Here is a 24,888-nt window from a genome sequence, read left to right as displayed (position 1 = left end):
CTGACACTACACCTTGGAGAGCTCCCACCCCCGTTACCTAGGCGACGTTGTCAGCAATCTTCCATCCAGACGCAGGGGACGTTCTGAGCCCGCCCCCGGACCCGGCCTCCGCCAATCCCGTGGCGGACCCTAACCTGCTCGGGATGACGTCATGGCCGGTGAAAACCCCCCGTGGCCGCAGGAGCCGCAGCCAGTGCGGGGCGGGCAGGCGGCGGGAGCAGCAGCCGGGCCCGGCCCGGCCCAGCTCGGCCCAGCATGGCCAAGCACCATCGCACCCCGGCGCGGAGCCCGGAGCCCGTCATCGAGGTGAAGAGCAAGGTAAGCGCCTGCCCGCGGCGCCGCCCGGCACGTCCCGCCCCGCCCCGGAGCCCGGCGGGGCGGCGCGAGCAGCTCCGGCCCCGGGGCAGGCCCCGGGTCCCTGTTGCAGGGGGTCCCGCGCGGCCCGGGGCTGCAGCCGGGGCAGGACGGGCGCGCTCCGGCTGCCGCCAACTCATCCCGCGTCTCCACCGCTCTGGCGGATGCGGGGTGGAGCGGGTTATTCCGTGCGCGGGGCTGCAGCCTGGCGGGCTCAAATCGCCCTTCAGTGCCGGGGCTGGACCGCCCCGAGTCCGTCCCCCTCCCGCAGGAGGCAGGGGCTAGCTCGGGTGCCCTGTGCGGCGCGAAGCCCTCGCAGTAGCCGGCAGGTTATGCAACGATGCAACAGACCCGCGCTGCCGTCTTGCAGGCTGACCACTCTAGCATCGGTCCCCGGGACACCCGGGGGCTGCGCGAGGAAGGGCCCTCGCCTGTGGAGCTCTGCCCGGCTTGTGCCAGCCGGAAACTTTGCCTCTCTGGCCTGGGGGAGAGAAAAGCAGGTTCCTGGCCGTGTTCCCCCTGGAATCCACCTGGCTTCCTCTCCGGCATCTGTGCCGCTGGAGTCTGGCGAGCGGCTGCAGGACAGCGCCTTGCGCCTGCTGTTTTGATCGGCTTCCCTTTGTCTCTCTGTTGGGTGATTGATTTTCTGAGGGGAGCAGTAATGAGGGAGGTTGCGGGAGGCAGCGCCTGGGTTGTCTGAGGAGAGATGAGGGGCTGTATATGCAGCCTCCCTCTTCCCGTGCCTCGCGTAGGGCAGAGACGTTCCCTTGCACCCTGCCCCCCCCCCAATTAACCCTTTATTCTGCCAGCCCGGACTGAGTGCCACAGCAGTGCGGGTCTGCCCAGTGTTCACGCCAGCACAGCTGAAGTTGCCTCTGGTGCGGGGCTCCGCAGGAGGGAGCGTGGGACAGAGGGCACACCCGAGGGCTTGGCTCTCCTGACCGTCGTCTCCCCGGATGGATTTTAACCGTGCTGCTCAGAGGCTCTAGTAGGCAGCAGCTCCTCGTGGAAATGGGACTGTGGAATTGCCTCCCGGCACCAGTGCCTTGCCCTGCTGCTTGCATGTGCCAGGCTTAGTTGGTCAGGGAGGCCTCTGCAAACCCAGCGGTGGAAGTGGAGCACTGGCTACCGGGTCTCCTGAAGCTTGGCTTACAGGGGAGTGAGGGGCCGTAGAGGAGGCTCTTGTGTCCCTGCGCGGCAGCCTAGCTAGAGGTGACCCAGGTCTGCTTTCTCTGCCTTGCAAAGTAATGCTGGGCAAGGGACTTTCCATAGCCCCCTGCAATGGCGAACACACGGTGGCCAGAAGTGGCTGAGTGCAGGGGCAGTGCTTCCGGTGAGACCTGGGTGTGTGACCCTGTTCAGGCCTCCTCGCACCTGGGAGCTTCCCTCTGCTCTGCGGTGCCACCTCTCTTCCCACTGGCCTGACTCCTCAGCCCACATGCTAGGTCCAGGCAGACCCCATATGGGCCAGAGGGTGCCTTGATGCAGCCATGAGTCAGTCAGTGTGGGATGGGACGGAGCCCCGGGGAGGGTGCTGGGCTGAAGCTCAGGGCTCCTGCGGGAGGAGTTGGTGTGGGGGACCCACTGTAGTTTGACCTCATTCCATGTGTGTGCAGGCACCAAGCCCTGGCCATCTCGGCTGGTGAGAGCCCCTGACTGATCCCCTATGGTCTGGACGTGAAGCGAATCGTGGGGCAGAGCTGAGACTGAGCCCCCTGGCTACCATGCTGGTCTCTGGCCCTGACCTCTCTTCTCTGCCCCCAGTTTGACGCCGAGTTCCGCCGCTTTGCTATGAAACGCTCCAGTGTGGGCGGCTTCCAGGAGTTCTACCAGCTGATCCAGACGGTCCACCAGATCCCCTGCGTGGATGTGTTGTTGGGGTACACGGACGTTCACGGGGACTTGCTGCCCATCAACAATGACGATAACTACCACAAGGCGCTCTCCTCCGCCAACCCGCTGCTCAGGATCATCATCCAGAAGAGGGGTAAGTCTGGGGCAGTGCGGGGCACCGTCGGCTGCCCACATTGCCTCGGGTTCCTTACCTGGCTGAGAGCTTCCTCCAAGGGGAAAGTGGGGAGTGGATTGCGTTGACCTGCTATTCCAGAGCACTAAACATCAGACCAGCTGCAGCCTGTGTTTTGTGATAACTTTGCGGTATGTTGGTGCCCAGGCACTTCAGCTGTGTGTTACAGCCTCCGGTACACAACAGTGTTGGGACCTCTTGCTGCACAGGGGAGCATAGCCAGCTGGCATATGTGATCAACCAGTACATTTTATATCCTGGCTCTGGTGGGAACTGTTAGCTGTGATGGTTCATTTGCTTTGATGGTGACTTGTGGTCCAGTGGGAGTAGGGTGACCAGACAGCAAGTGTGAAAAATCAGGACAGGGGGTGGGGGGTAATAGGAGCCTATATAAGAAAAAGCTCCAAATATCGGGACTGTCCCTATAAACTCGAGACCTCTGGTCACCCTACTCTCTCCCCAGGACTCGAGCAGGGCCTGGCGGCCTAGGGCAGGGAGGCATGGAGGAATCATTAACAAAATGCAGAAGTTGTCGCCCATCTCACAAACTGCATTGATGCATCATTCCCATCAATCAAAAGGGCAACAGCGAAGTGTCTGAGGGGGCTCTGCCTGTGCTCTCCCTCCTGCGCTGGGCCTCGTTTAATGGTTGTGTGCTCTGGTGTGTGAGGCCACCGATTAAAGCCCTTGCAGTGTATTGCGGGACTGGCTGAGTCCTCTGGGGAATGGGTGAAACTAGTTACGTTTCAACAGAAGAAATAGCAGAGAGTTAAACTCCTGCAGCCTTAAAGCCCCACTGCCCTGCAGGGTGAATTCAATTAAAGAACACGTTGTTCCTGGAAAGTAGCTCGTCTCTTCCACAGGGGGCAGGTGAAACTCTAAGCCACCGGGCCTGGAATTTATCTCCTCCCAGCATTCTTCACTTGTCGTGACGTGCAGTGATGCTGCGCGCTGCTGAGCAGTGACGATGTTCCACCCCAGAGATGGGTGAATGTTCCCTGGGTAGGGAAACGTCTTTCATTACCCATATATGCAGATCATAAGAACAAAAATGGAAATACATGTGAACCTATGGGAATCTGCTGCATGCCTATAACTTCTTTCATCTGGAAGGATCTCGGAGTGCTTCCAGTGGTCTAATGCATGCAGGCGCTAGGGTGACTTCGGTCGCTGCTGAAATGCAGCTTCCTCTGGGGTGGAACAAGCTGTACTTCAGTGTACACAGCAGCTTAGGACAGGAAGTGGAGGCTACCGTCTCCGATCGCCACTGCAGGGAGGATTAGTCAGCAGATTGTGAGGCAGAGTGTAAACTAGATCATGAGTCTGGCTAAAGGACCAGTGGGTCTAAGAGACCACATGTGGCCAGTAGCGGTATCGGCTGCCCGCTCTGAGGGGCAGCACAGCGCCCTCTAGGGCTGTGCCACAGCACTGCGTTGAGTACCGCTCTCCCAAAGTGTTGCCTATTGAATTGCCAAACATCATCCCTGCTGATGCCTACGGCGTGCTCTGCTGGTGCCCCGTGGAGCCCCAAACCAACTGGAGGGCTGGGGATTCCCCTGCTGTCACATACAGGGCACCCGAAGCCCCGAGTTTCTAAATGGCTTGGAGTAGCCAGTCATCTGCCTCTGGCATCGGTGCTCTCAAAGCACGAACTGGAGGGAGGAGACTCCTGCTCCTCTCAGGTCTCCACGCAGCCCTGAGCTGTTTACTCTCTCGGATCTGAATGCTCGTCGGGAGCTAGGTCCCAACCCCTCTGGGGAGCCCCCAGGTCTCTGCCTGTTTGTCCTGCGGGGTGGCTGAGAAGGGTTTGACCCTCCTCTTCCCAGTCTGCATGCTCCTGGGTGGGAGCTTACTGCCAGCTACAGAGGGAGAGGAAAATATTGGCAGATCGCTGTGGGATCAGAGCCCAGGACGCGCAGAAGACAGAGCCTTGGCCCTTCTCTAGCCCCTGCCCTCTGAGCCAATCCCAACCCTGGTGAAGTGAGGCTGGCCCTGTTTCCCAGGTCAGGAAAACTGAGGCACAGAGAGGGGCAGTGACTTGCCCCCGATCAAGGAGCTGCCAACTCCAGTCCCTGGTCTCTAGACGCTAAAGCAGCCTTCCGCTCCCCAGGAGTGCAGGCACAGCCAGGCCCAGGCTTCCAGCCACACCGAGGGGGAGCAGGGTGGGGACTTCACTTTGAATGACATAGTCACGCGTTTATGTCTGTGAGTGAACAGACCTAAAACCCAGTGTCTGGCGGCCGCTGCCCGGAGCGCTGGCTTGGGAGCAGGCCATGGGCTGATACCATCTTGCCCATTGGGGCAAGGAGGGGGCAGCAAGCTGGCCTGCTGCCATGGGGCTCTGCCGTGCACGGCACTGCCAGGCCCTGCTCCCCACGCTGCTGCCCCCCCAGCCAGCACTATCGCTCGAGCTGAATCCGGGAGGCTTGAGCCCGCTGCTCTGGGAAAGCCCTTGAGCGCAGCCAGCGTGAAGGCGTGGGAGACTCTGCCCAGATCTAGAGCACGGCCCAGCAGTCTGTCTGCCTGCACGGTGCTGGCTGCGTCGGCCGGGTGCTCAGAGCAGCCAAGATAAAAGGTGTGTGTGTGTGGGGGGGGAGTCTGGCTGGACTCCCCGGTGAAAACAAACTGCTCCGTGGTGTTTCCAGGCTCGCATTCCCGCAGCAGGCTGCTGGCCAGTGAGGGAAGAGATGTCTGGGAGCTGCTGATGTGAGGGTTCACCTCCAGGCTGGGCGGGAGCTAAAGCTGGCCCAGATGAAGGCAGCGTCCCCTGGGCCCGGTGGCTCTGGGCCCCCCCCCTTCCCAGACGGGCTCATGCCGAGGTCCCACCAGCGAGGCTCTCGGCAGATGGAGGGCTGAGGCTCTGGCACTAGCCAGCTGGAGGGCAGGCCCCCAAGGGACAACGTCCTGGGAGGGGAAAAGGAGACGGGCTTGGGTCTGCCCCACAGTAAGCAGGGCCTGTGTGTGCGCATCCCCCGCCCCGGGGAGAGGTTGGGCCCGGGGTGCTGCCCTCGAGCCGGGGGGTTGGGCTCTGGGAGCACCCCAGAAGTCCTGGAGGATCTGGTTCCAGGGCCCCCCCAGTTCGGGGCACCTCTGCTGAGGCTGGAATGGCGGTGGGACCCCCAAGTCCCAGGGGGCTAGATGGGAGGGGCCCTTGCGTAACCACCCCTCTCCTCCGCACATGCCCATCCTCAAGCACTGGCTGGAAAGGGGTCACAGCTCCCCTGCGCTGGCGGGGCGGGGGGCACTGCCAGAAGCTACCCCCGACTCCAAAGCTGTGTCTGCTCTGCCTCTGCTCTTCCCACTTCCTCCTGGGAGCTAGTGTGAGAGTGGGGGCTGGGGGCTGCCAAGGGTCTGGCTCTGACCTGCTTGGGGAGAGCAGTGCCGCTTCCCGGCAGCCGTCTCACCTGCTGGTCTCTGGGCAGGCCTCGAGGAAGAGTCCAGCTCTCATGCAGCCCCTCCCTTGGCACAGCCAGACTGTGCTGGGAGCAGAGCATGGGATGGGCATGCAGGGCACCCCCGCCTCAGGCCCCTCGCTGGGCAAACCTGCAGCTGGGCCCGCACGGCCTGTGATTCTGCAGAGCAGCAGGGCCCGGCCAGTGGCTGGAAGGGAGACAGGGCGAGTGTGGGGCTGCCTGTGCATGTGTGTCAGGCCTGAGCGTGTTCCCAGGGGGCGGGACAGATTTAAAACAGAGCCTCGGAGATCCACAGCACAGCCCTTAAATCGCAGCCTGTACTGAGTTCTCCTGGCTGGATCCCAGCCTGGGTAGCCGCCTCCTACCCGCCGAGACTCCCCCTGTGGCTCCGGTAGGGTGCGGGACTCCCCTGTCCACACTGCTGCTTTGTGCTGCAAAGCAGCTGTCTTGTCCCACCCCAGAGCGGGCTGCGTTTCGGGAGTGGGGGAGCAGGTGATCCTGCGCCGGCTCTGGGGAAGCAAGGCGCCGTAGAGGTGTAGGATAACGAACCGGGATGCGCAGGCTGGGGAGGGATGGAGCCAGACCTGCTTGATCTGGGGTCGTTCCCCTTCCCCCCTGGCCTGGGGTCTGGCTTATGCTGAGGACTCTGTGTGTGAGCCCAGGCCACTAATGGGAAGCGACTGTTGGGAATTAGTGCAGTAATGAAGGGCTGGAGGGCGCTGAACCTTGGAAAGGGAAGTGTTGGGGGAGGGGGCTTCCTTCTGGGTCTGTGCTTCTCCGCCCCCCCCTGTGCTGCTCCATTCATGGGGGGAGGGGGCGCTGTGCTGGTAGCTAGTGAGTGATTTATTGTGACCACCTGAGCGTGGGGAGATTCCCAAATCTCTGACTGTACGTCCAGGGCCAGGTGCTGGATGGGCTGGCCTAGACTAGAGACTGCCCAGCAAGGACAGGGCCGCCCAGAGGGAGGGGCCAAGTGGGGCAATTTGCCCCGGGCCCCACAGGGGCCCCCACGAGAATATAGTATTCTATAGTATTGCAACTTTTTTTTTATGGAAGGGTCCCTCAAAATTGCTTTGCCCCAGGCCCCCTGAATCCTCTGGGCAGCCCTGGTCTGGAGAAGAGAAGACTGAGGGGGGACTTGATAACAACCTTTTATGTGCTTGAAAACGGTTACAAGGAGGAGGGAGAAGAATTGTTCTCTCTAACCTCTGAGGACAGGACAAGAAGCAATGGGCTTAAATTGCAGCAAGGGCAGTTTAGGTTGGACATTAGGAAAAACTTTGCAACGGTCAGGGTGGCTAAGCACTGGGATAAATTGCCCAGGGAGGTGGTGGAATCTCCATCATTGGAGGTTTTTAAGAGCAGGTTGGACAAACCCCTGTCAGGGTTGCTCTAGGATTGCTCGGCCCTGCCTCAGCGCAGGGGCTGGACTAGGTGACCTCTCGGGGACACTTCTGCGATTCTACATCTGCTGCCGTGACAGGAAGCCAGGAGAGAGCGCGGCGGGTTCCTCCTCCGTGCAGCAGCTGCCCCTGCACGACTCCTTGGAGGGTTAAAGGAACAGATGGGACAGATGCAGAGTCAGCTCCGCCCCACGCCTGGGATAATGCAGGGAGTCGCTGAGGGCAGTGTGTGCACACGTTTGGGGGGGCTGGAAGGGGGGAAGCTCCAGGACTGTGGGTTCAGGAGGACCCAGCTCATCTCAGATCCCGGCAGGAAAAAAAAAAACCAACCCCTTGGCTCACGGGAGCCCATGGTGCCACCTCCCCACAGCGAGGTGCCATTGCCCAAGATGGCCAGAGCCTGCCCCTGGCCTCCCGGGGGTAAGCGCATCCCGCTTCCAACAGCCACCGTGCAGCGTGCACACGAGCCACTTTACAGCCGGGCTCGCACCTGGGAGTGCGGAAGTACATAGCACTCGGCAGCAGGCCTGAGACGGGGCTTTGCAGAACACTGCGCTGTGTGATGGCATATGTCACCCTGCGCAATGCACCCCCCCAGCCCCAGCGATACCCAGGGCACCGGCCCTGCTGAGCGGGAGGGGACCGGGGCGAGTGGAGAACTCGGAGTCTCACCCTCCTTGCCCTGGACTCCAACATGTCTCGGCAGGGCCTCTCTCCAAGGGTTGCCAGGGAAGGTCTGTATGGCTGGTGTCCCGTCCTGGCCCCAGATGGCAGGGGCCCACCCCACGCTCAGAGGCCCAGCACCGATCAGCCCCTCGTTGGCAACCAAGGGTGTCAGAGACAGAACCCGAAGCTCCTTGCTCAGGGCCACCCGGAGGATTCAGGGGGCCTGGGGAAAAGCAATTTTGGGGGCCCCTTCCATAAAAAAAAAGTTGCAATACTATAGAATACTATATTCTTGTGGGGGCCCCTGCGGGGCCTGGGGCAACTTCCCCCCCCCCCCGCCCCCCAGGCGGCCCTGCTCCAGACTAACCATACCCATTTTTTAAAAATCTCCCTTCACAGGTCATGTTTTCTAGACCTTTAATCATTTCTGTTGCTCTCCTCTGGACTCTCCAATTTGTCCACATCTTTCTTGAAATGTGGTGCCCAATACAGCCCAGAATGACATTAGCCTGTTGCAACTACATCACATTGATGACTGTATTCAGTTTGCAGTCTGCTATGAGCCACAGATCCTTTTCAGCAGTACTACCACCTAGCCAGTTATTTCCCACTTATTGTATCGGTGCATTGGAGTTTTTTTCCTCCCTACGTGTAATACGTGGCACTTGTCTCTATTGAATTTCATCTTGTTGCTTTCAGACCAATTCTCCAATTTGTCAAGGTCGTTTTGAATTCTAACCCTGTCCTCCAAAGTGCACGTGACTCTCCCAGCTTGGTGTCATCTGCAGATTTTGTAGGCAGGCTCTGCACTCCATTAGCCAAGTCATTAAGGAAAATACTAACTAGCACTGGACCTAAGAGAGAACCCCGCGGGATCCCACTCGATACGCCCTCCCAGTTTGACAGTGAACCATCAAGAACGACTCTTTGAGTATGGCCTTTCAAACAGTTGTGCACCCACCTAGCTTGTTTATGAGAATGTCATGTGGGACTGTGCCAAAAGCCTCACTTAAAATAAAGTTCGATCACATCTACTGCTTCCCCCCATCCAGTGAGGTCAGTAGCCCTGTCAAAGAAGGAAATTAGCTTGGGTTGACATGATTTGTTCTTGATAAATCCATGCTGGCTATTCCTTGTAACCCTATTATCCTCTAGGGCAGTGGTTCTCAAACTTTTGTACCGGTGACCCCTTTCACATCGCAAGCCTCTGAGTGCCACCCCCCCCTTATAATTAAAAACACCTTTTTATATATTTAACACCATTATAAGTGCTGGATGCAAAGCGGGGTTTGGGGTCGAGGTTGACCGCTTGCAACCCTGCCCCATGTAATAACCTCGCGACCCCCTGAGGGGTCCCAACCCCCAGTTTGAGAACCATGCTCTAGGTGCTTACAAACTGACCAATTGCTAACTTATTCTGATATCTCTCCCGGTATCAAAATCAGCCTGACTGGTCTATAATTCCCCGGATCCTCTTTGTTCCCCCTTTTGAAGACCGCTCTGACCGATACGGCAATTTCCTGCAGTATCACTGGGAGATCTCACTGTATTACGTTTGTGTCAGCATGGTGGGCCAGGGATTGCCTGTAGTTCCATGGGGGAGAGTGGCCACAGCTCACCCCACGAACTAACAGTGCAGAGTGATGAGGTGAACTCCCCCCCACCCACCCCCGATGTACCACCATCTGGAGAGGTTCACGTGCACTGGTTCAAACTGGATTCTCCAGAGGCCACCAGACAAGGAAAGGACTTTTGGATCAATAGCCTGAGTTTAAACTGACTCAGGGCCTGCTTCTGATCTAGCAGCTGGACAGGCCCTTCTGTTCAAGGGGCCCCAATCCTTCCTGGGAAGGGCTGGGGGCTTTGGCCTCCGGAGGCCCCATAAGACTGTTGCGTGACCACTGGTACATTTTTAGGATGTTTGTAGGAATTATGATGATTTTCTCTGTAGTGCTTTCATCTTAAGAATAAATGTGCTGGCTTACAAAGGACTGCATGGTGACTTGTCACTGTGGGCAATTTACAGTTGTTTGGAGCTTCTGAGGAGAGATCAAAGGCCTGTTTAGACAGTCTGGCTTGCTGGGAATAGCGCTGTCGGCAGAGAACTGTGCAGCCTGGAAAAACCCTGGTCAGGGGGTGGTGACAGCCGAGGAGCTGGGAGCCAGGAGCGGGTGCCTCTGCTGGACCCACAAAGGGGGAATACCGGCGTGTTGCCTGAAGTGTGACATAGGTACTATCTTTGCCTAGTCCTCTGGTGGAGCTAGGCAGGGCGGGAGCGGAGGGGGGTGGCAAAGGGCTGGGCAGGCAGCTCTGCTTCTGGGGAGCATCGGAGCCACCGGGTCCCTGACAGCGTTACCAGGGGCCCAGGTGCTCCCCAGCACTCCTCCCCCCCGCCTCAGCTGGGACTCTCCAATGGCGAAGGAGGGCAGTGTGACTATCGCCACCTCACAAAGGGGAAACTGAGGCACCAAGGGGGCAGTGACTTTCCCAGGCTCGCCCAGCCCAGCTCTCCTGAGTCCCAGTCCTGTGCTCTGCCCGCTCAGCCTCGCTTCTCTGGGCACTGCCCCCGTAAACGGCAGGGAGCGAAGCCCCGAGCCCATGTTGCTGTGAGTCCCTAGTGAGCCTGCCTCCGCAGCAGAGACCTGGCCCCAGTTCCCAGGCCCAGCCCTCTGCTCCCGCGGCTCACTGACGCTTGCACTGCTCTGCAGCAGCCCCCGGGCTCAGCCTGGGGGCAGTAATGATGGGATGGGGGCAGAGACTCCGCTGTGGCCAAGGAAGGCTTCTGTGATGTGGGGGCCCCCGCCACCTCCCCCTTGTAGGCCAGGTGCCCTGCAGGCAGCTGCTGGGCAGGGTGGGTCCCGGGGGGTTCTCAGGGTTGGGGGGGAGCTTGCAGAAGGAAAAGCGCAGCCTGATAAGAAATGGCCCTGGCTATGTCCTGGGCATGTGGATTCTGGCTCCATCATCGGCCTCTTCCTCAGGCTTGTGTGGGCCGGGGCAGCCAGGCAGCCCCGCGGTGGGGTCGGCAGAGGCAGCTGCCCCGGAGGAGGTGGTGCTGAGCTGCTCGCATCCCTCGCTCACAGAAATAGCTGGGAAAGGCCTTGCCGAGTCTCCTGGGCTAAAAATACAGCGTGGTGTGTGCACGGCGAGATATTTATAGCCACCAGCCCCTGCAGGCGGGCGTGCGCCGGGAGAGGCGCTCGCCGCTCAGCCAGGCGGCAGGGCTCACAGGCTGGGTCTGGGCAGCCCCAGGGTCTGACCCTTCACAGCCCGGCCTAGGCTCTCGCCTCCCCCCCCCCGTCCATAAACTCCACATCAAAAGCTTCGCGGCGCTCGGGAAAGAAACCTGCGGGCTGGCGGGGCCACGCTCTGCTCGCTGCCCCAGCTAGGCAGCCCCGGGCTCTGGCCATCTCCAAGGAGCAGCCAGGCGCTGCAGGGGGCAGGGGTCTCCGTACTGGCTGCGATGCCCCAGTGAGGTGCTAGGGGGCTCTGTGGTGTCAGTGACTGGGGGGGGGGGGTCGTCTCTCACTGCCAGGTGCAGGCAGGGGCGTGAGTGACTGTAGGGGGCGCTCTTCTGACCCCGTTGTGGTGCTAGGGGCTGGATGAGCCTGACGGCTCCTGGCTCCATGAACCCATGGGCGCTCTGCCAGAGTTGAAGCCTGGGGTGTCATTAGCTGGGGGTGGGCTGCCCCCCTGGGCTCAATTCCACCCCCATTCACTTCCCCCCCCCAGATCAGCCCTGCCCCACCCCCTCCCCAGGGGAAGGTTGGGGCGCACTGTGGCCAGAGACTGAGCCTGTGGGGGGAGCTCCTGGCCCTTGCCCCAGGGACTTGGGACATGCTGCAGCAGGGGGAGGCTGTCTGCTTGGCTTGGCTCTTGGGCCCCAAACCTTGGCACCTTGAGCTGCTCCGAGCTGGAGTCAGTTGGCGTGGCCGGCGGATCCCAGCATGCCCTGCTCCTTGCCGCGGGTTCTCTGCTTGGGGGGACTGTGTCTGGAGTCTCCCTGGCCCCAGTGGCAGCAGCTGGGACTGGGGCGCTGGCCCTGCCAGGGGTCTGTGGTCGTGGGGAAGCTGTGCGCAGATGGGCGTCTGTGGAACCAGCTGCCTGGGCTGGAGGCACCAGGGGCCTATCCGTAGCTGTGGCCAGCTGGGGAGAGGAGGGTTGGCTGGGAGCTGCCAGTCCCATGGGCCCCCCTCTATATGTAGAGGGGTTGGGGGTGGGCTGGGAGCCCATCTCTCCCAGGCTTCTCGTGGGGCATGGCTGCTGCTCCCCGCTGCCGAGAGCTGGTAGTCTGCCTGGCCTGGCATAGAGACGTCCCCCCTTCTGGTGATCCACCCCAAGGGGTGGGCTCCCTGTCTCTGCTGTGGGTGCCCTCAGAGCGCTGGGTGGTGCTGCCCAGAGCATCATGGGACACGCACGGGGGGAGCGACCAGCGGAGCTAGGGAAGGTGCCTGCGGGCTCCTGCATGCCAGCCAGCCCTGGCTCTCTGCCCCAGCGGGAAAAGGCCAAGCTGGTGACCTGAGCTGCTGCTTGTGGGAGCTGGCAGCTCCAGGGTTAACTCCATGGGGCATGACTCACACTACGATTAAAGCCGAGTTATTCAGATTCCTCTAATCCCAGCCCGGCACATGCCATGTAATCCCCCAGGCCCAGCTCGACTGGCGGGTACAGCCCCACCCCTGCTCTCACCCACCGCTGTGCCAGCACCTGCCCGGCAGCAGGGAGGGACAGCAGCAGGCCAGGGCAGAGCGGGGTGTCCTCGGCGTGGGCCCCAATCAGCGGCTGCATTGCTCCCCAGGGCTGGGCTAGTGGGAGGAAGGGAGGGGAATCGGCCAACGCCAGCTCCTCCGGGACCAGGCCGAGCAGAGAGCGTCCTGAGCTCCCCCTCCCAGAGCCACGGCATCACATGCCAGTCAGCCTGGGGAGGGGGACTGGGCTGTCCCAGGGAGACCCCCCACACACACCCCGCAGGATGGGGGGAGTCAGCAGCTACAGTGTGGCCAGCTCCTGTGTGAGGGAGGGGAACGATGGGGGTATGTGGGCAGGGGAGGAGGTGTTTTGAGGAGGAAGTGGTGGGGCCGCGTCCGGCGCGGTAACACCCTCAGCCACGGGCTGCCTGCTCTGGGCCTGGCTGCATGGGCCTGGCGTCTCTGAGTGGCCCTGCCCTGGCGTGGCGCTCGGCGTGGCCTGGGGGTCTCGACTCGTGGCTACTGTCACCAGCACGAAGGGCGTAACCTGGGTGAGGGCAGCCGAGGCTGCAGAGCGTGATGTGATCCATGGGCACAGACTGCTCTGTGGGGAGGGCATGAGGAGGGGCAGCTGGAGTGGGAGGGGGCAGTGGTCTCTCAGGCAAGGGGTCTGAGGGCTGCCCCAGCGGAAGCAGCCCCTTCCCCCGGTGGGGCAGAGGGCAGTCTGGTGTTGAAGGGGAGCAGGGGATGGGCTGGAGCCCAGGGGCGAGGGTGCATACCAGACTGTGAGCCAAGGGGGCCCGTGGCAGAGATCTGGGTCTGGCACCTCTGTGCCCATCGGTGGGTGGGCTGAGCTGGGGGGAAGGACTGGGGAGATGGGGGTGTGCTGGGGGAGGTGTCGTGGGGGGCGCTGTGGCCTTGGGGGAGCGGAAGAGAAGCAGGGAGGGTTTGGTGGAGGTGGCGAATGAGTTGGGGTCCTGGGGAGATGTCTGGGGGGGGGCTCACAGAGCATTCGGGCAGCGCTGTCTCCCTCGCCCCATCCCTGGGCCGACATGGCCCAGCAGGCCCTGGCAAGGAGCGCCCGGTGCCAGCCATGGCACTGCCCTCTCCGGGCTGGGCAGGAGCCCGCGTGACGCCAGCCGGGCCTGGCCCCCGGCCGAGTGCCCTGGGGAGCTGTCAGGACAGCGCGGGGGTGGCATGAAAGGCTTGGAGCACTTCACGGCCAGGGGAACCTGCTCCCGTCACCCCCAGGTGCCCACTTCTCAGCCCGAGGGACACTGCCCAGCTGTGGCCGGCCCAGGGCAGGGCTGGAGCCCTGTTGCCATGACGCTCTGGGGCAGACATGGGGCTTTGTGCTGCTCGCCCCCTGGTGGCAGGCCTGCCCGGCTCGACATCTGCATTGACCCCCAGGCGTCAGAGGATGTGGCTCGCGACCCACTCCAGTCCTGCAGGACGGGTCTGTCGCCCCTAGCCTGGGCACTGCCTGGCCAGTCCTGGATTCTGCCATCTGCAGCTGGCTGGCGTGATGCTCGTGTGGGCAGCGCCAGCCCTGGCTGGTGCCCAGCAGGAGCGATTGGTGCCCCGGGGCTGTGCTGAGCGAGGCCACGATGCTCTCGGCAGCCAGCCGGGGGCACTGCTGGGGCACATGGCTCTGGAGCTGGGGCAGGCATAGCCCAGCGGGAGGCTCCTGTTGGCCCCATGGGCCAGGCAGGTGCCTTGGGGAGAGGCCCTGGGGCTACACAGACAGTCCCTGGGATCCACCGAGTGGGGAGGGACTTGCCCAGAGCGATGGACCCAGGAGTCCTGGCCCCTGCTGTGCCTAGGTGCTCTCTACTGCTCCCAGGCAGGCCGTGCGCCATGTCGACATAGTCCTCTGTGTGCCCTGCACAGCACGGCCTGCCCGGAGCCGATACCAGCCAAGGGCCCCGCAGCCGGGGCCTGGCTCTAGGCAGGGGCAATGGAATTTCCCCAGGACGCCGGGGTTCCCACCGTGCCCTGGAGGGGGGTTGTGGGACATAAGCACAGCTGCCTCCACTTTGCTCCCTTGGGGCTGGGACAGCTGGATGCCTGCCTGACACACACCCCCCCCAAACCCACCCCCGCTCTCCAGCCACACACAGGCCAGTGAGCTGGGATCCCAAGGGGGGCAGGGCGTGAGATCCCAGAGAGGGAGGGGCCCAGCCCAGTCCTTCCCCTCCCCCCACCGTTGCTCTGCCCTTATCAGAGGGCTCCAGGCCTGCCTGGGGAGGGGCTCTTGCTGGGTGGGTTTGGTGGGGGAGGGGCTCTTCCAGGTAGGCTGGTGGGTGGAGATCATGGGCTATTGCGGGGGTTGGGGGGGGGGGTCCAGCTGGAGGGGTGGGGGCTGGGACACTGGTTCTAGGGCTGAGCAGAAGCAGCTGCCTGGTCCCTGTGGGGCTGGTGTGGTTGGCAGAGACCAGAGGGTTTCCCACCCAATTCAGCCCGGGGATGGCACCGTGGAGTCTCTCTGCCGCGCTGCTGACCCCTCCTGCCCGGCCGCGAGGAGCTGCCATGTCAGCCCTGGGCCGTAGCCCTGGGCTGGTCAGCCATGCCAGCTGCTGCCTGGGCTAGCGAGGACAGCGCCGTGCCCCAGAGTAGCTGCCAAGGTCTGCAGGGGGCTCCTGGCGCAGTCGGCAGCACCCAGCGGCTGGAGCAGGGCAGAGCCAAGAGGACGAATTCAGGCGTCTCGTCCTCGTTGGTGGCCGTGATACCTGGCATCCAGATGCCTCAGGGGGGACTTGGGTCTCCATTCAGGGACAGCCCAGACCCCAAGTAAGGAGGGGTGGCAGGGGCCAGGGGAAGCCTAGGGATGGGATAGCAGGGGCTGCAGGTCGGGAGTGAGGGGCACCGGCAGAGCGGAGGGGGCCAAGCACTGGGATAGCAGGGGGCTGCAGGTCGGGAGTGAGGGGCACCGGCAGGGCCGGGGGAGCCCAGGGCTGGGCTAGCAGGGGGCTGCGGGTCGGGAGTGAGGGGCACCGGCAGAGCGGAGGGGGCCAAGCACTGGGATAGCAGGGGGCTGCAGGTCGGGAGTGAGGGGCACCGGCAGAGCAGGGGGAGCCCAGGGCTGGGCTAGCAGGGGGCTGCGGGTCGGGAGTGAGGGGCACCGGCAGGGCCGGGGGAGCCCAGGGCTGGGCTAGCAGGGGGCTGCGGGTCGGGAGTGAGGGGCACCGGCAGGGCAGGGGGATCCCAGGGCTGGGCTAGCAGGGGGCTGCGGGTCGGGAGTGAGGGGCACCGGCAGGGCAGGGGGATCCCAGGGCTGGGCTAGCAGGGGGCTGCGGGTCGGGAGTGAGGGGCACCGGCAGGGCAGGGGGAGCGCAGGGCTGGGCTAGCAGGGGGCTGCGGGTCGGGAGTGAGGGGCACCGGCAGGGCAGGGGGATCCCAGGGCTGGGCTAGCAGGGGGCTGCGGGTCGGGAGTGAGGGGCACCGGCAGGGCCGGGGGAGCCCAGGGCTGGGCTAGCAGGGGGCTGCGGGTCGGGAGTGAGGGGCACTGGCAGGGCAGGGGGAGCCCAGGGCTGGGCTAGCAGGGGGCTGCGGGTCGGGAGTGAGGGGCACCGGCAGGGCAGGGGGAGCCAGGGGTTCCATGCCATTAAAATAACCCAGGAAGATGAGTGCAAAGCCAAAGCAGGGAGGGGCTTCTGCTGGGGGTGAGCCTGGGCTCTGGGTCAAGTTCCTGATCTCGGCTGCGTTGGGGCAGCTGGCTGGGGGGCCAGGAGGGGCAGGGGCTTGGGGGCCTGGCGGGGGCTCTGTCTCCAGGAGGGGCAGGGGCTGGCTGCTGGGGCCAGTGGGTTCCTGTCTGACCCAGGCGCTCTCCTTGTTCCCTGCAGCAGAAGCCGACTCCAGCGTCTTTGCCTCCAACTCCCTGCAGCGGAAGAAGAAGGGGCTGCTGCGGCCAGCGCACCACCGGTCCAAGCCGCAGCTGCTGATCGGCCTGCCCCAGGACTTCCGGCAGATCTCCTCCGTCATCGACGTGGACATCCTGCCCGAGACGCACCGGCGCGTCCGGCTGCACAAGCACGGCTCCGACAAGCCGCTGGGCTTCTACATCCGCGACGGCGTCAGCGTGCGCGTGGCCCCCCAGGGCGTCGAGAAGGTGCCCGGCATCTTCATCTCCCGCCTGGTGAAGGGCGGGCTGGCCGAGAGCACGGGGCTGCTGGCCGTCAGCGACGAGATCCTGGAGGTGAACGGCATCGACGTGGCCGGCAAGTCGCTGGACCAGGTGACGGACATGATGGTGGCCAACAGCCACAACCTCATCGTCACCGTCAAGCCGGCCAACCAGCGCAACAACGTCATCCGCAGCAGCAAGGCCTCGGGCAGCTCGGGCGTCTCGACGGACAGCACGCCCAGCCCCGCCTCCCACTACCTGAGCCACTACAGCACGGCCGAGGGCGAGAGCGACGAGGAGGGGGACCTGGTCATCGAGAGCGACGGCGCCGCCCGCTGCCCCAACGGCGGCCTCCTGGACCAGAGCTGCCAGCAGATCCTGGCGCTGCCCGGCTCCCTGCACTCGCTGGGCAGTGCCAATGGCAGCCGCGGGGGCAGCCTGCAGGAGGACGGCACGCTCCTCACCCTATAGAGTGCCGCCCCACCGCCTCGCTGGCATGGGGGCGGCGGGCAGTACGGAAGGCCCTGGCAGCCAGCCGGGTCCTGCCCCAGCCAGTCTCCTCCTCTCCGGCAGGGCCAGGACGCTGGGCGCCCCGTCCCCACCACAGGAAGGGTGGCAGCCGGGAGCGGAGACGTGAGCGCCGAGCCCTGCTCCTCCCCCGTCTGTGGGGCTCCCCACCCTTGGGGGGAACCAAATGACTAGACACTGCCCCGCTCAGGCCTCACCCCTTGGGCCAGACCCACCCCCCCTCACCCCTTTCCTTCCAATCAAGTGGGTTTTTTAAATTGTTTTATGAAAATATGCATCATAAATTAATATATTGCGATGGGCCATTAAACCTTTTTTAGAAAGTGCTCGCTCATCTCTTGTGCTTGCCCAGGGGGCAGGTCCCAAGAGGGGCCAAGGCTCAGGGGTCACCCCACCCCCAAGGCTGGGTAACGAGGGGCAGGGCAGGGTGGGCAGAAATGCCAATGACTCCAGCCCTGAGTGCTCCTGGCCTGTTAACACGCCTGGCAGGGAGGGGCTGGTGCCTGCCTGGCCCCTTGGGCATCTCTGCTCCCTGGGGCCAGTGCTGCCGCTCACACCCATGAGGGGAATGGCTCCTCCCCAGCCCCCACCTCTCTGCAGGGCACTGGCTGCACCCTACAGACCAGTGGGGCCCGTTCCAGAGCCAGGTAAGTGCCCAGCGCACTGGCACCCCGCCCCTCTATCCCACGGACATCCCCTGGGGGCGCAGCGCTGTCCCCATGGAGCAGGACTTCCGCCTCCCCAGCTTCAAAAGGGTTAACACCCACCCAGCAGGGCCTGGGTGTCCATGCGGCACGAGGGCACTGGGGTCTGCCAACCTCCCCCCCCCCACTGGTTCAGGAGTCGTAAATCACCAGCCCTGGTGCAAGGATGTGGCGTGAATCATGTCACAAGTCCCATGGGCGCCCTCCCCAGCAGGGCCGGAGGTGCTGGGACTCCACGCTACCTGAGCTGCTGGCAGGCAGGCAGCCTGGCCCTGCTTGCGGGGGCCTCCCTGCAGTAAACAGCCATTCCCTGGGCCCAGCGCCCGCTCCTCCCTCCAGGCCTGGGTGCTGCCCAGCCCGCTTTCGTGCAGTACCACGAGGAGCAGCCCCCCGGTGCCCCTGCCACGGGCCAGAACCAGGAACAGGGTCAATGTGCCCTGGAGAATCCAGCGCAGCCCAGGAACTAACTCCTGCCAGGGCCGTGCACCGGACGGGGGCGCCACCACCTCCCCCGGCAGGGGGCAGAGGGCTGGGGCCCCTCCATCCTGCACTGGTGCTGCCCCAGCCCGCCCCCTGCTGGCAGGACGTGGATTAGCTGAGCCTGGTCCCTGGGCCAGCAGCATTTCCTTGAGGCAAAGCTCAGCTGGGCACCAGCCCGGGCAAGCAGGCCCCTTGGGCCCCCCATGCGGGCTCTGTGCCCCCAGCTGCCTGCAGGGCCAGGGGGCACGGTGCCTGCTGCCGCTGTTCTCTCTGCCTGGCCTGCGGGGCCGTGGGGTGAGCCCCCAACTGTGGCTCTGTCCTAACGGGCCCTGGGGGACCTCAGCTCCCAGTGACTCCGCAAGAGCCATGGGGGGGGGCTAATGCTGCCCGTGTGGGCTCCTCTTCCTTGCTGCCCCCTCCCTGCACCACAGAAATGCCCGGGGGCCCACGGGGCAGGCCCAGCTGTGTGGTGCTGGGGCGGGGGGGTCCTGCCCCATCTCTGCTGCAGAAGGAAACTAAAACCGCTCGGGACAAAGGCTTGGCTGTGCCCAGGCTCTGCTGCCTGCCCCTCCCCCACCCCCCGCTCACGGGTGACAGCAAGTTGTGGTGCCCAGCTGGGGCGAGGGGCGAGGCTGGGCTGGCTGCAGGGAGCTGGGCAGGAGGACATGGCTGCAGTGACCCCCCCAGGTGTCTGCCCTGAGCACCGCAGAGAGCAATGTGCCCCTGTTGCACACACCCCGGGAGCTCAGAGCACAGCAGTGCCACATCCCCCAGCCTGACCCTAACCCAGAGACCGTCCGGGGGGTCAGGTGGAGCAGGGCGTGCATAGAACTAACCCTCCATGCCATGGGGGCGTCAGCTCCCCGGTACCCCCAAACCACCTCTCCAGGAGCAGCCTGCATCTCCCTCCCCCCCATCCCCTCTTCTCTGCCAACCCCCAAGGGCTGCCCCCGGTATTGCAAACAGTGCTGGCCAATGAGTGCTGGCTGGAGGGCGGCCCAGGAATTCAGCATGCCCCCGGGTGGCCAGGCAGGGGGAGGTTCTGGGCCAAGCGCTGGCTACGGGACAGGGGGGCGCCAGATGGGATTCCCAGGCAGTGGTGCAGCATGGGACCGTGAGCACCCAGCGCTGGCCCCCGGGGGTGGAGCCAAGGACTCTGCAGGCCTCAGCACAGCTGTATTCAACAGGGCCCCCTCGCTGCTCCGGGGCTGAGCTGGGCCCCACTCTGGGCCCAGGCCCCTGCTGAGCCTAGGCAGCTCGTTTTACCTCCCTGGCCGCCTGCCATGAGGGCAATGCACCCACAGGCCCCCACCCCCCACGGCCAGACCCTGGGGCCACCCTCATGGTGAGGCCAGGGGGCCCAGCTGGCACAGGGAGCCTGCCTCTGCAACAGGTCACAGCTACCAACGAGCAGGGCCTGGCCTGCCCCACTCTGGCCCTAGGGTTATTACCTGGGACAGGCAAAAATAAATAAATGCCCCCCCCCCTCCAAATCACACACACAGGGCAAGTCCACCACACGGCAACACGGCGCGCAAACACACACACCCTTCAACAGCCACTTATAGTAGCTAGAGCGCACACACGTCTAGCTGAGCTCGCTAACGGCGCCCGTCCACTCACACCCGGGGCGCTTGTGTGGTGGTGGGCACTACAGCTGCTGGATTGGCACCAGTTTTAGTGTGTAAACGGAGGCAGTGGGAACGCGTTAGTGGCCACTGAAACATTTCCCAGTAGCTAGCCCCGTGTATTGGGCTCGGAATGCAAAGCTTTAGCCCCACATTAAAAACAATACCCACCTGGCAGAGTAAATGAGTTTTCTGACAATGCACATCCATTAGAAAAAGGGCCAGGCCAGTCAGATATTGGCCAGGTGGTAAGCCTGGCTGGCACTGCCATGGGCCAGCCCTCCCTGAGCCCCAGAGCCCTCCGCCTGTCACCCCAAACACGCAGGGCTGCCTGGCTCCACCATTAGCCGGGCCTCTCTCTGCCTGCCGGGGCGGTCTGGCACGGGCACCGTGACACACTGCGTCCCTGGGGGCCGGGGGCAGCAGGGGTGCAGGCGCTGGCCTGGACACAGCAGGGTGGCCCCAGAGGGCTGGGACTGGCTTGTTGTGTGTCTGTACAGCCCCTGGTGCAATAGGGCCCTAGCCAGAACAGGGAGCACCTGTGTAATGCAGCTGATCGCTAATAAGGGCGGGGTGCTCCCTGCCTGCACTGGGGAAGCAGCTCCAGCCCCCATGTAGCTGTGCCAGCCAGAGGGGCCTGCTTGGCCGCTCTCCTCGCTAGAGCAGGAAGTGCAGCAGGTGCCAGGGTGTGTGCATGTGTAGCCAGTGTCCAAGGGCCCTGCCTGGGCTTCCCGCAGCGCCTGTCAGGCCGGATGCGGCAGCCAGCCCTGCACATGCCGGTGGGGAATGGGCAGCAGGATGCACAGCCCCGGCAAGACAGCAACTCCCCTGCAGGAGCCGGCGAGCCAGTCGGGTTGAGCCGGGGGCAGGCCCGCGGCTGGGTTCAGTGGCTCATGGGCTGTGTGCTGCCCCCGGCCTTTCAGCGCTAAGGCGCAGCCCTGCCCTGGACGCGGTTTGGCATGTCCCAGCCTCTCCCCCCGCACTGGAGCCTGGGACGTGCTCCTGCTGCTCGAGGGGTGTGCGGTACTGCAGCAGTCAGGAGCGCCCGTGGGCCCGGAGCAGTGCCGGGTCTGGGTACAGGCCTGGACAAGCAGTGGGGCTGCAGGGGTCTCAGCAAAGCTAGGTCGGGCCCCAGCATTGACTGGGGGGGGAGCACTGGACCAATGCTGGCTGTGGGGCAGCAGTGCAGGCAGCTAGCCCAGGCTCCTACCCCTCCCCCAGGCCTGTCCTAACCGTGCCTCGCTCATACAAACATGGCTCCACCGCCAGGAGAGGCCCTGCCTTTGCACGGGACAGGTGTAGTAGCGTAGCTAGTGGGGTGCAGGGGAAGCAGTCGCTTCCCCTCAGCACATTTCCCAAAAGCGGCGCCTGCCGGGCCGGCGCTGGGGGCAGCACGGCCAGAGGAGCCATGGGGGGCGCAGCAGGCGCGGCCGGAGGAGCGAGGGGGCCGGCTCCTCGGCCATCGCACCCCATGCGGCCACAACATCGCCGCAGGCGCAGCCACCTCCTGCGGCGGCTCAGGGCTCGGCGGCCAAGCGCTCCCCGCCCTGAGCCGGAGCCGGAGCCGGGATCCGCCCGCAGCGCAGGGCCGGGATCGGCCGGGGACAGGCGGCAGCGCAGGACAGAAGGTGAGCGGCGGGGGTCCGGTGCCTTGCACTGGGGGGTCCCCGCTGGGCGAGGGGCTCCCCGGGGCCGGGCCCGCAGGGCAGGGGCGCAGGCCGCGCTGTCTGGACGGGGGGCCCTGGCGCGGAGCAGGAGCCCAGGGCGGGGGGGACAGGACCCCGCGGGTGGGGCCGGGCATCGCAGCCCAGCGGGGGACACCTGCAGGGCGGGCTGGGCAGGAGAGACTCTCCCGGGACCACAGGGGGACGGGGGTATCTGCACCCCCGGGAAGCCCGCAGGAGTCCTGAGCCAGGCCCCGGGGTTAATCTGGGGGGGGGGGCCTTTTTTATGTTTGCTCCCCCTACACTTAGACCCTGGCTACGCCACTGGACAGGTGCCAATATGGGGGGGGTGTGTCTGGGAGAAGCATGGGGCTGAAAGACACAAGCCAGGTTGTCCCCAGCCTGCTGCTGGGTTAGCACCTGTGTGCGCTGAGGCAGCTGCGTTGGAGAGACCTGACATCAGAGAGGAGAGGCTACACGGCTAGGGCTAGACAGGGGTGGGCTGCCGCGGGCTGCCACCGAGGAGTCCCGGAAGCACAGCTGGGCATTTCCAATCAATATCAGGTCCTCAATGGGGCCACTAGGGCAGATACCGCTCAAGCTCCAGCAGGCCCAAGGGCCCAGCACAATGTCCGGGGCCCACCCGTGGCTGGCAGCTCAGCCCACCCGGTAAGAAAAATGAAGCTTATCCACAAAGAGTTCTCCAGCCGTCCCAGCCGCACTGGGCCTCAGTGCGCAGGGGCATGAACAGAACATTCTGCCAGGGACAGAAGGGTGAACAGGACAGCGCGCTGCCTTCCTGGAGCCAAGGCGGGTGGCACCGTGAGAGGATCCATTGGGGATGGTGTCGCCCTGCCCGGCAGGGGCTCCAGAGCTCTGACATCAGGGCAGGCTGTTACGAACCAGGGCACAAGCCCCCAACTGGCTGCGAGCTCTAGACTTAGATTTCACCGAGTGTGAACTCCTCAGGCACTAACAGAGTCACAGCAGTCCCCTTAGGCACCCAGGTGAGTATCTCGGTGATAGATGGTCCCTTATACCAAGACTCACAGCAATATTCAGGTTACCTCCAGGCCCAAAGGACTAGTCACTTACCGCACGTCAATTGCGCCTTAGATCTCACACCAAAGACAATGCTTGTAGCCAATCCTATAATAAATGATCTTCAGCTTTATTAACAGGCAAAGGAAATGAGAGTTATTGACCAGGTTAAAGCAGGTAATGAGTTCCAATCTTCAGTTTCCAAAGGTAATAGACATTTCCGTAATAAGCAAGTTCTGTATGTCCTTTAGGCCTAACTCAGGCTAAGCACTGGGAATCTTTTGCTTATGCCTAGAAACCTTGCCCCCCACTGTCCAAGCAACATGGAGAACCAGTTCTTCCTTGTTAGGGGTTTTTAATGCCTGCCCCACTTCTGCTTTGAGCTGCAACTTCAGCTGATGGGAGGAATTCACTTGCAAGACTACTCTTTATGGGGGGGTGGGAGTCAACAGTACAGTCCTTTGTCCTCCTTAGTGTGTTCCACTGTTGTCAGCTGGTGCTGATGGGCCCTCCTTGGTGGGCAGGCCGGAACACCTCGTGTTGGAGACCAGCACTTCACACTCATTAATGGCGCACTCCTAGCTGGTGGATTTACACTGTTACAGAGGTTCATAATACAACTGCTCAAACATGACCTTGCAGTGCGGGAGGCAGCTGTTATCAGTGAGCTTAACGCAGGCAGCAACTCACAAGCATTCAATAACCTCTAACCCCTGAACTTGCCAATACCTATTTCAACAATACCAACACGCAGGGGCCAGACTGATCCCAGCGAGGTATTTGTCCATGTCCAATGGAGGCATGAGCTGGCACCTGGTCTGCCAGCATCACAGATGGTTCAGATTGACACTGTCACGAGAGAGCTCACAGCTAGTAGGTGACTTCAGGGAACACGGAAGCAGAATGGCCACGTGATTGCCTCTAAGAGCCTCCCTGTTCCGCAAGCAAAGGCAGGCAGAAGATGCTGGAGGTGACTCGCTGGCTAGGTAAATGTGCAGCATGGAGGGGTTTGGTTTAGTGGCACACTGGTCCACCACCTACAGGGAGAGGAAGCTGTATAGTTTGGATGACCTCCACTTCAGGAGACAGGGAACCAAGCAGTTCAGGGATAGGCTGACTAGAGTAGTCTGGAGGGTGTTAAAGAGGGAGGGTAAAAGAAGGGACGATCTGAGCACTCGTTTAGCACATTGAGATGTTGAGAATAAAATTAACCAAGGAACTGAAGGACACGAAGAGAAGAAATACTTTAATTCCCTACGCACTAATGCCAGGAGCCTGGGTAACAAACGAGGAATTGAAAGTGTTCATATGAGCATAAATTTCATCTCCCGGGTATTACTGAAACCCGGTGGCATGGGGCCCATGAGTGGAATGTTAAAATCAAAGGTTCTAACCTATTTAGGAAGGATCGAGTGGGGCTATTAATTGGTGTCTGCTACAGCTCACCAAATCACAGTAGGGAACAGCATGAGTGGTTCCCTATGCACCTACCTCTAATGTAGGAAAAGATGCTGTGTGTTCATGGGGGACATCAACCTGAGTGACATGCTGGAAGTCTCACGTTGCCCATACTTAAACATTCTTGGTACTTCTAACTATAAATGACAATTTCCGAACTCAAACAACGTTGCTTCTAACACAGGGGAATTCTATATTAGACCTTGTCCGAATAGCTAAAGAAGAACTGATCACAGAACTAAAAACTTAATGGTAGAAGGACTCATGATTTGATCACATTTATAGTGTGCAAACAGAATAAAGTCCACAACAGAGAGAGAGAGAGAGAGACAGACAGAGAGAGACAGACTTGGTGCTTCAAAAGGGCCAATTTCACAAAGCTAAAAACAGCTAGGAGCCAAATCAGCTGGGAGAACGAATTTAATCAGAACAATGTGAATAATAATTGGGAATTGTTTAAGAACACTTTACTAGATGCCCAAAAAGCCATACTTGAGGGAAAAGGCGATATTGGTCAAATCAACCTGGCTTAGAGGGCAAATGAGGGCAGCTATAAAAAATAACCATGGAAGACAGGGGAACTTGCTAGTAATTAATATAAAGTTAGAAGCTAGGAATTGTAGAAAATTGATAAGGGAAGCAAAGGGACACAAGGAGAAATCTATGGCCAGCAGAGTTAAGGACAATAAGCAGGAGTTTTTTTACGGTATATTAG

General features: G+C 62.3%; 1 protein-coding gene across 1 annotated transcript; it reads left to right on the top strand.

Moving 5' to 3' along the window:
- The first annotated feature begins 202 nt into the window (after nucleotides 1–202).
- On the top strand, nucleotides 203–17,141 carry PARD6A (par-6 family cell polarity regulator alpha). Its single transcript, XM_065416601.1, has 3 exons — nucleotides 203–318; nucleotides 2,119–2,341; nucleotides 16,390–17,141. Exons 1-3 carry the CDS (start codon nucleotides 256–258, stop codon nucleotides 17,139–17,141), a joined length of 1,038 nt encoding a protein of 345 aa, XP_065272673.1. The 5' UTR covers nucleotides 203–255.
- Nucleotides 17,142–24,888: the final 7,747 nt, after the last annotated feature.

Source organism: Emys orbicularis, chromosome 14 (genome assembly GCF_028017835.1).
Source record: "Emys orbicularis isolate rEmyOrb1 chromosome 14, rEmyOrb1.hap1, whole genome shotgun sequence".
NCBI lineage: Eukaryota > Metazoa > Chordata > Testudines > Emydidae > Emys > Emys orbicularis.
This window is presented reverse-complemented; position numbering and strand designations above follow the sequence as displayed.

Excerpts from the sequence above, each read along its gene's own strand:
- PARD6A (XM_065416601.1), top strand. The coding sequence starts at position 256 with ATGGCCAAGCACCATCGCACCCCGGCGCGGAGCCCGGAGCCCGTCATC. Across the intron at positions 319-2,118 it reads TCATCGAGGTGAAGAGCAAG|TTTGACGCCGAGTTCCGCCG; the intron begins GTAAGCGCCTGC and ends CTCTGCCCCCAG. Across the intron at positions 2,342-16,389 it reads GATCATCATCCAGAAGAGGG|CAGAAGCCGACTCCAGCGTC; the intron begins GTAAGTCTGGGG and ends TGTTCCCTGCAG.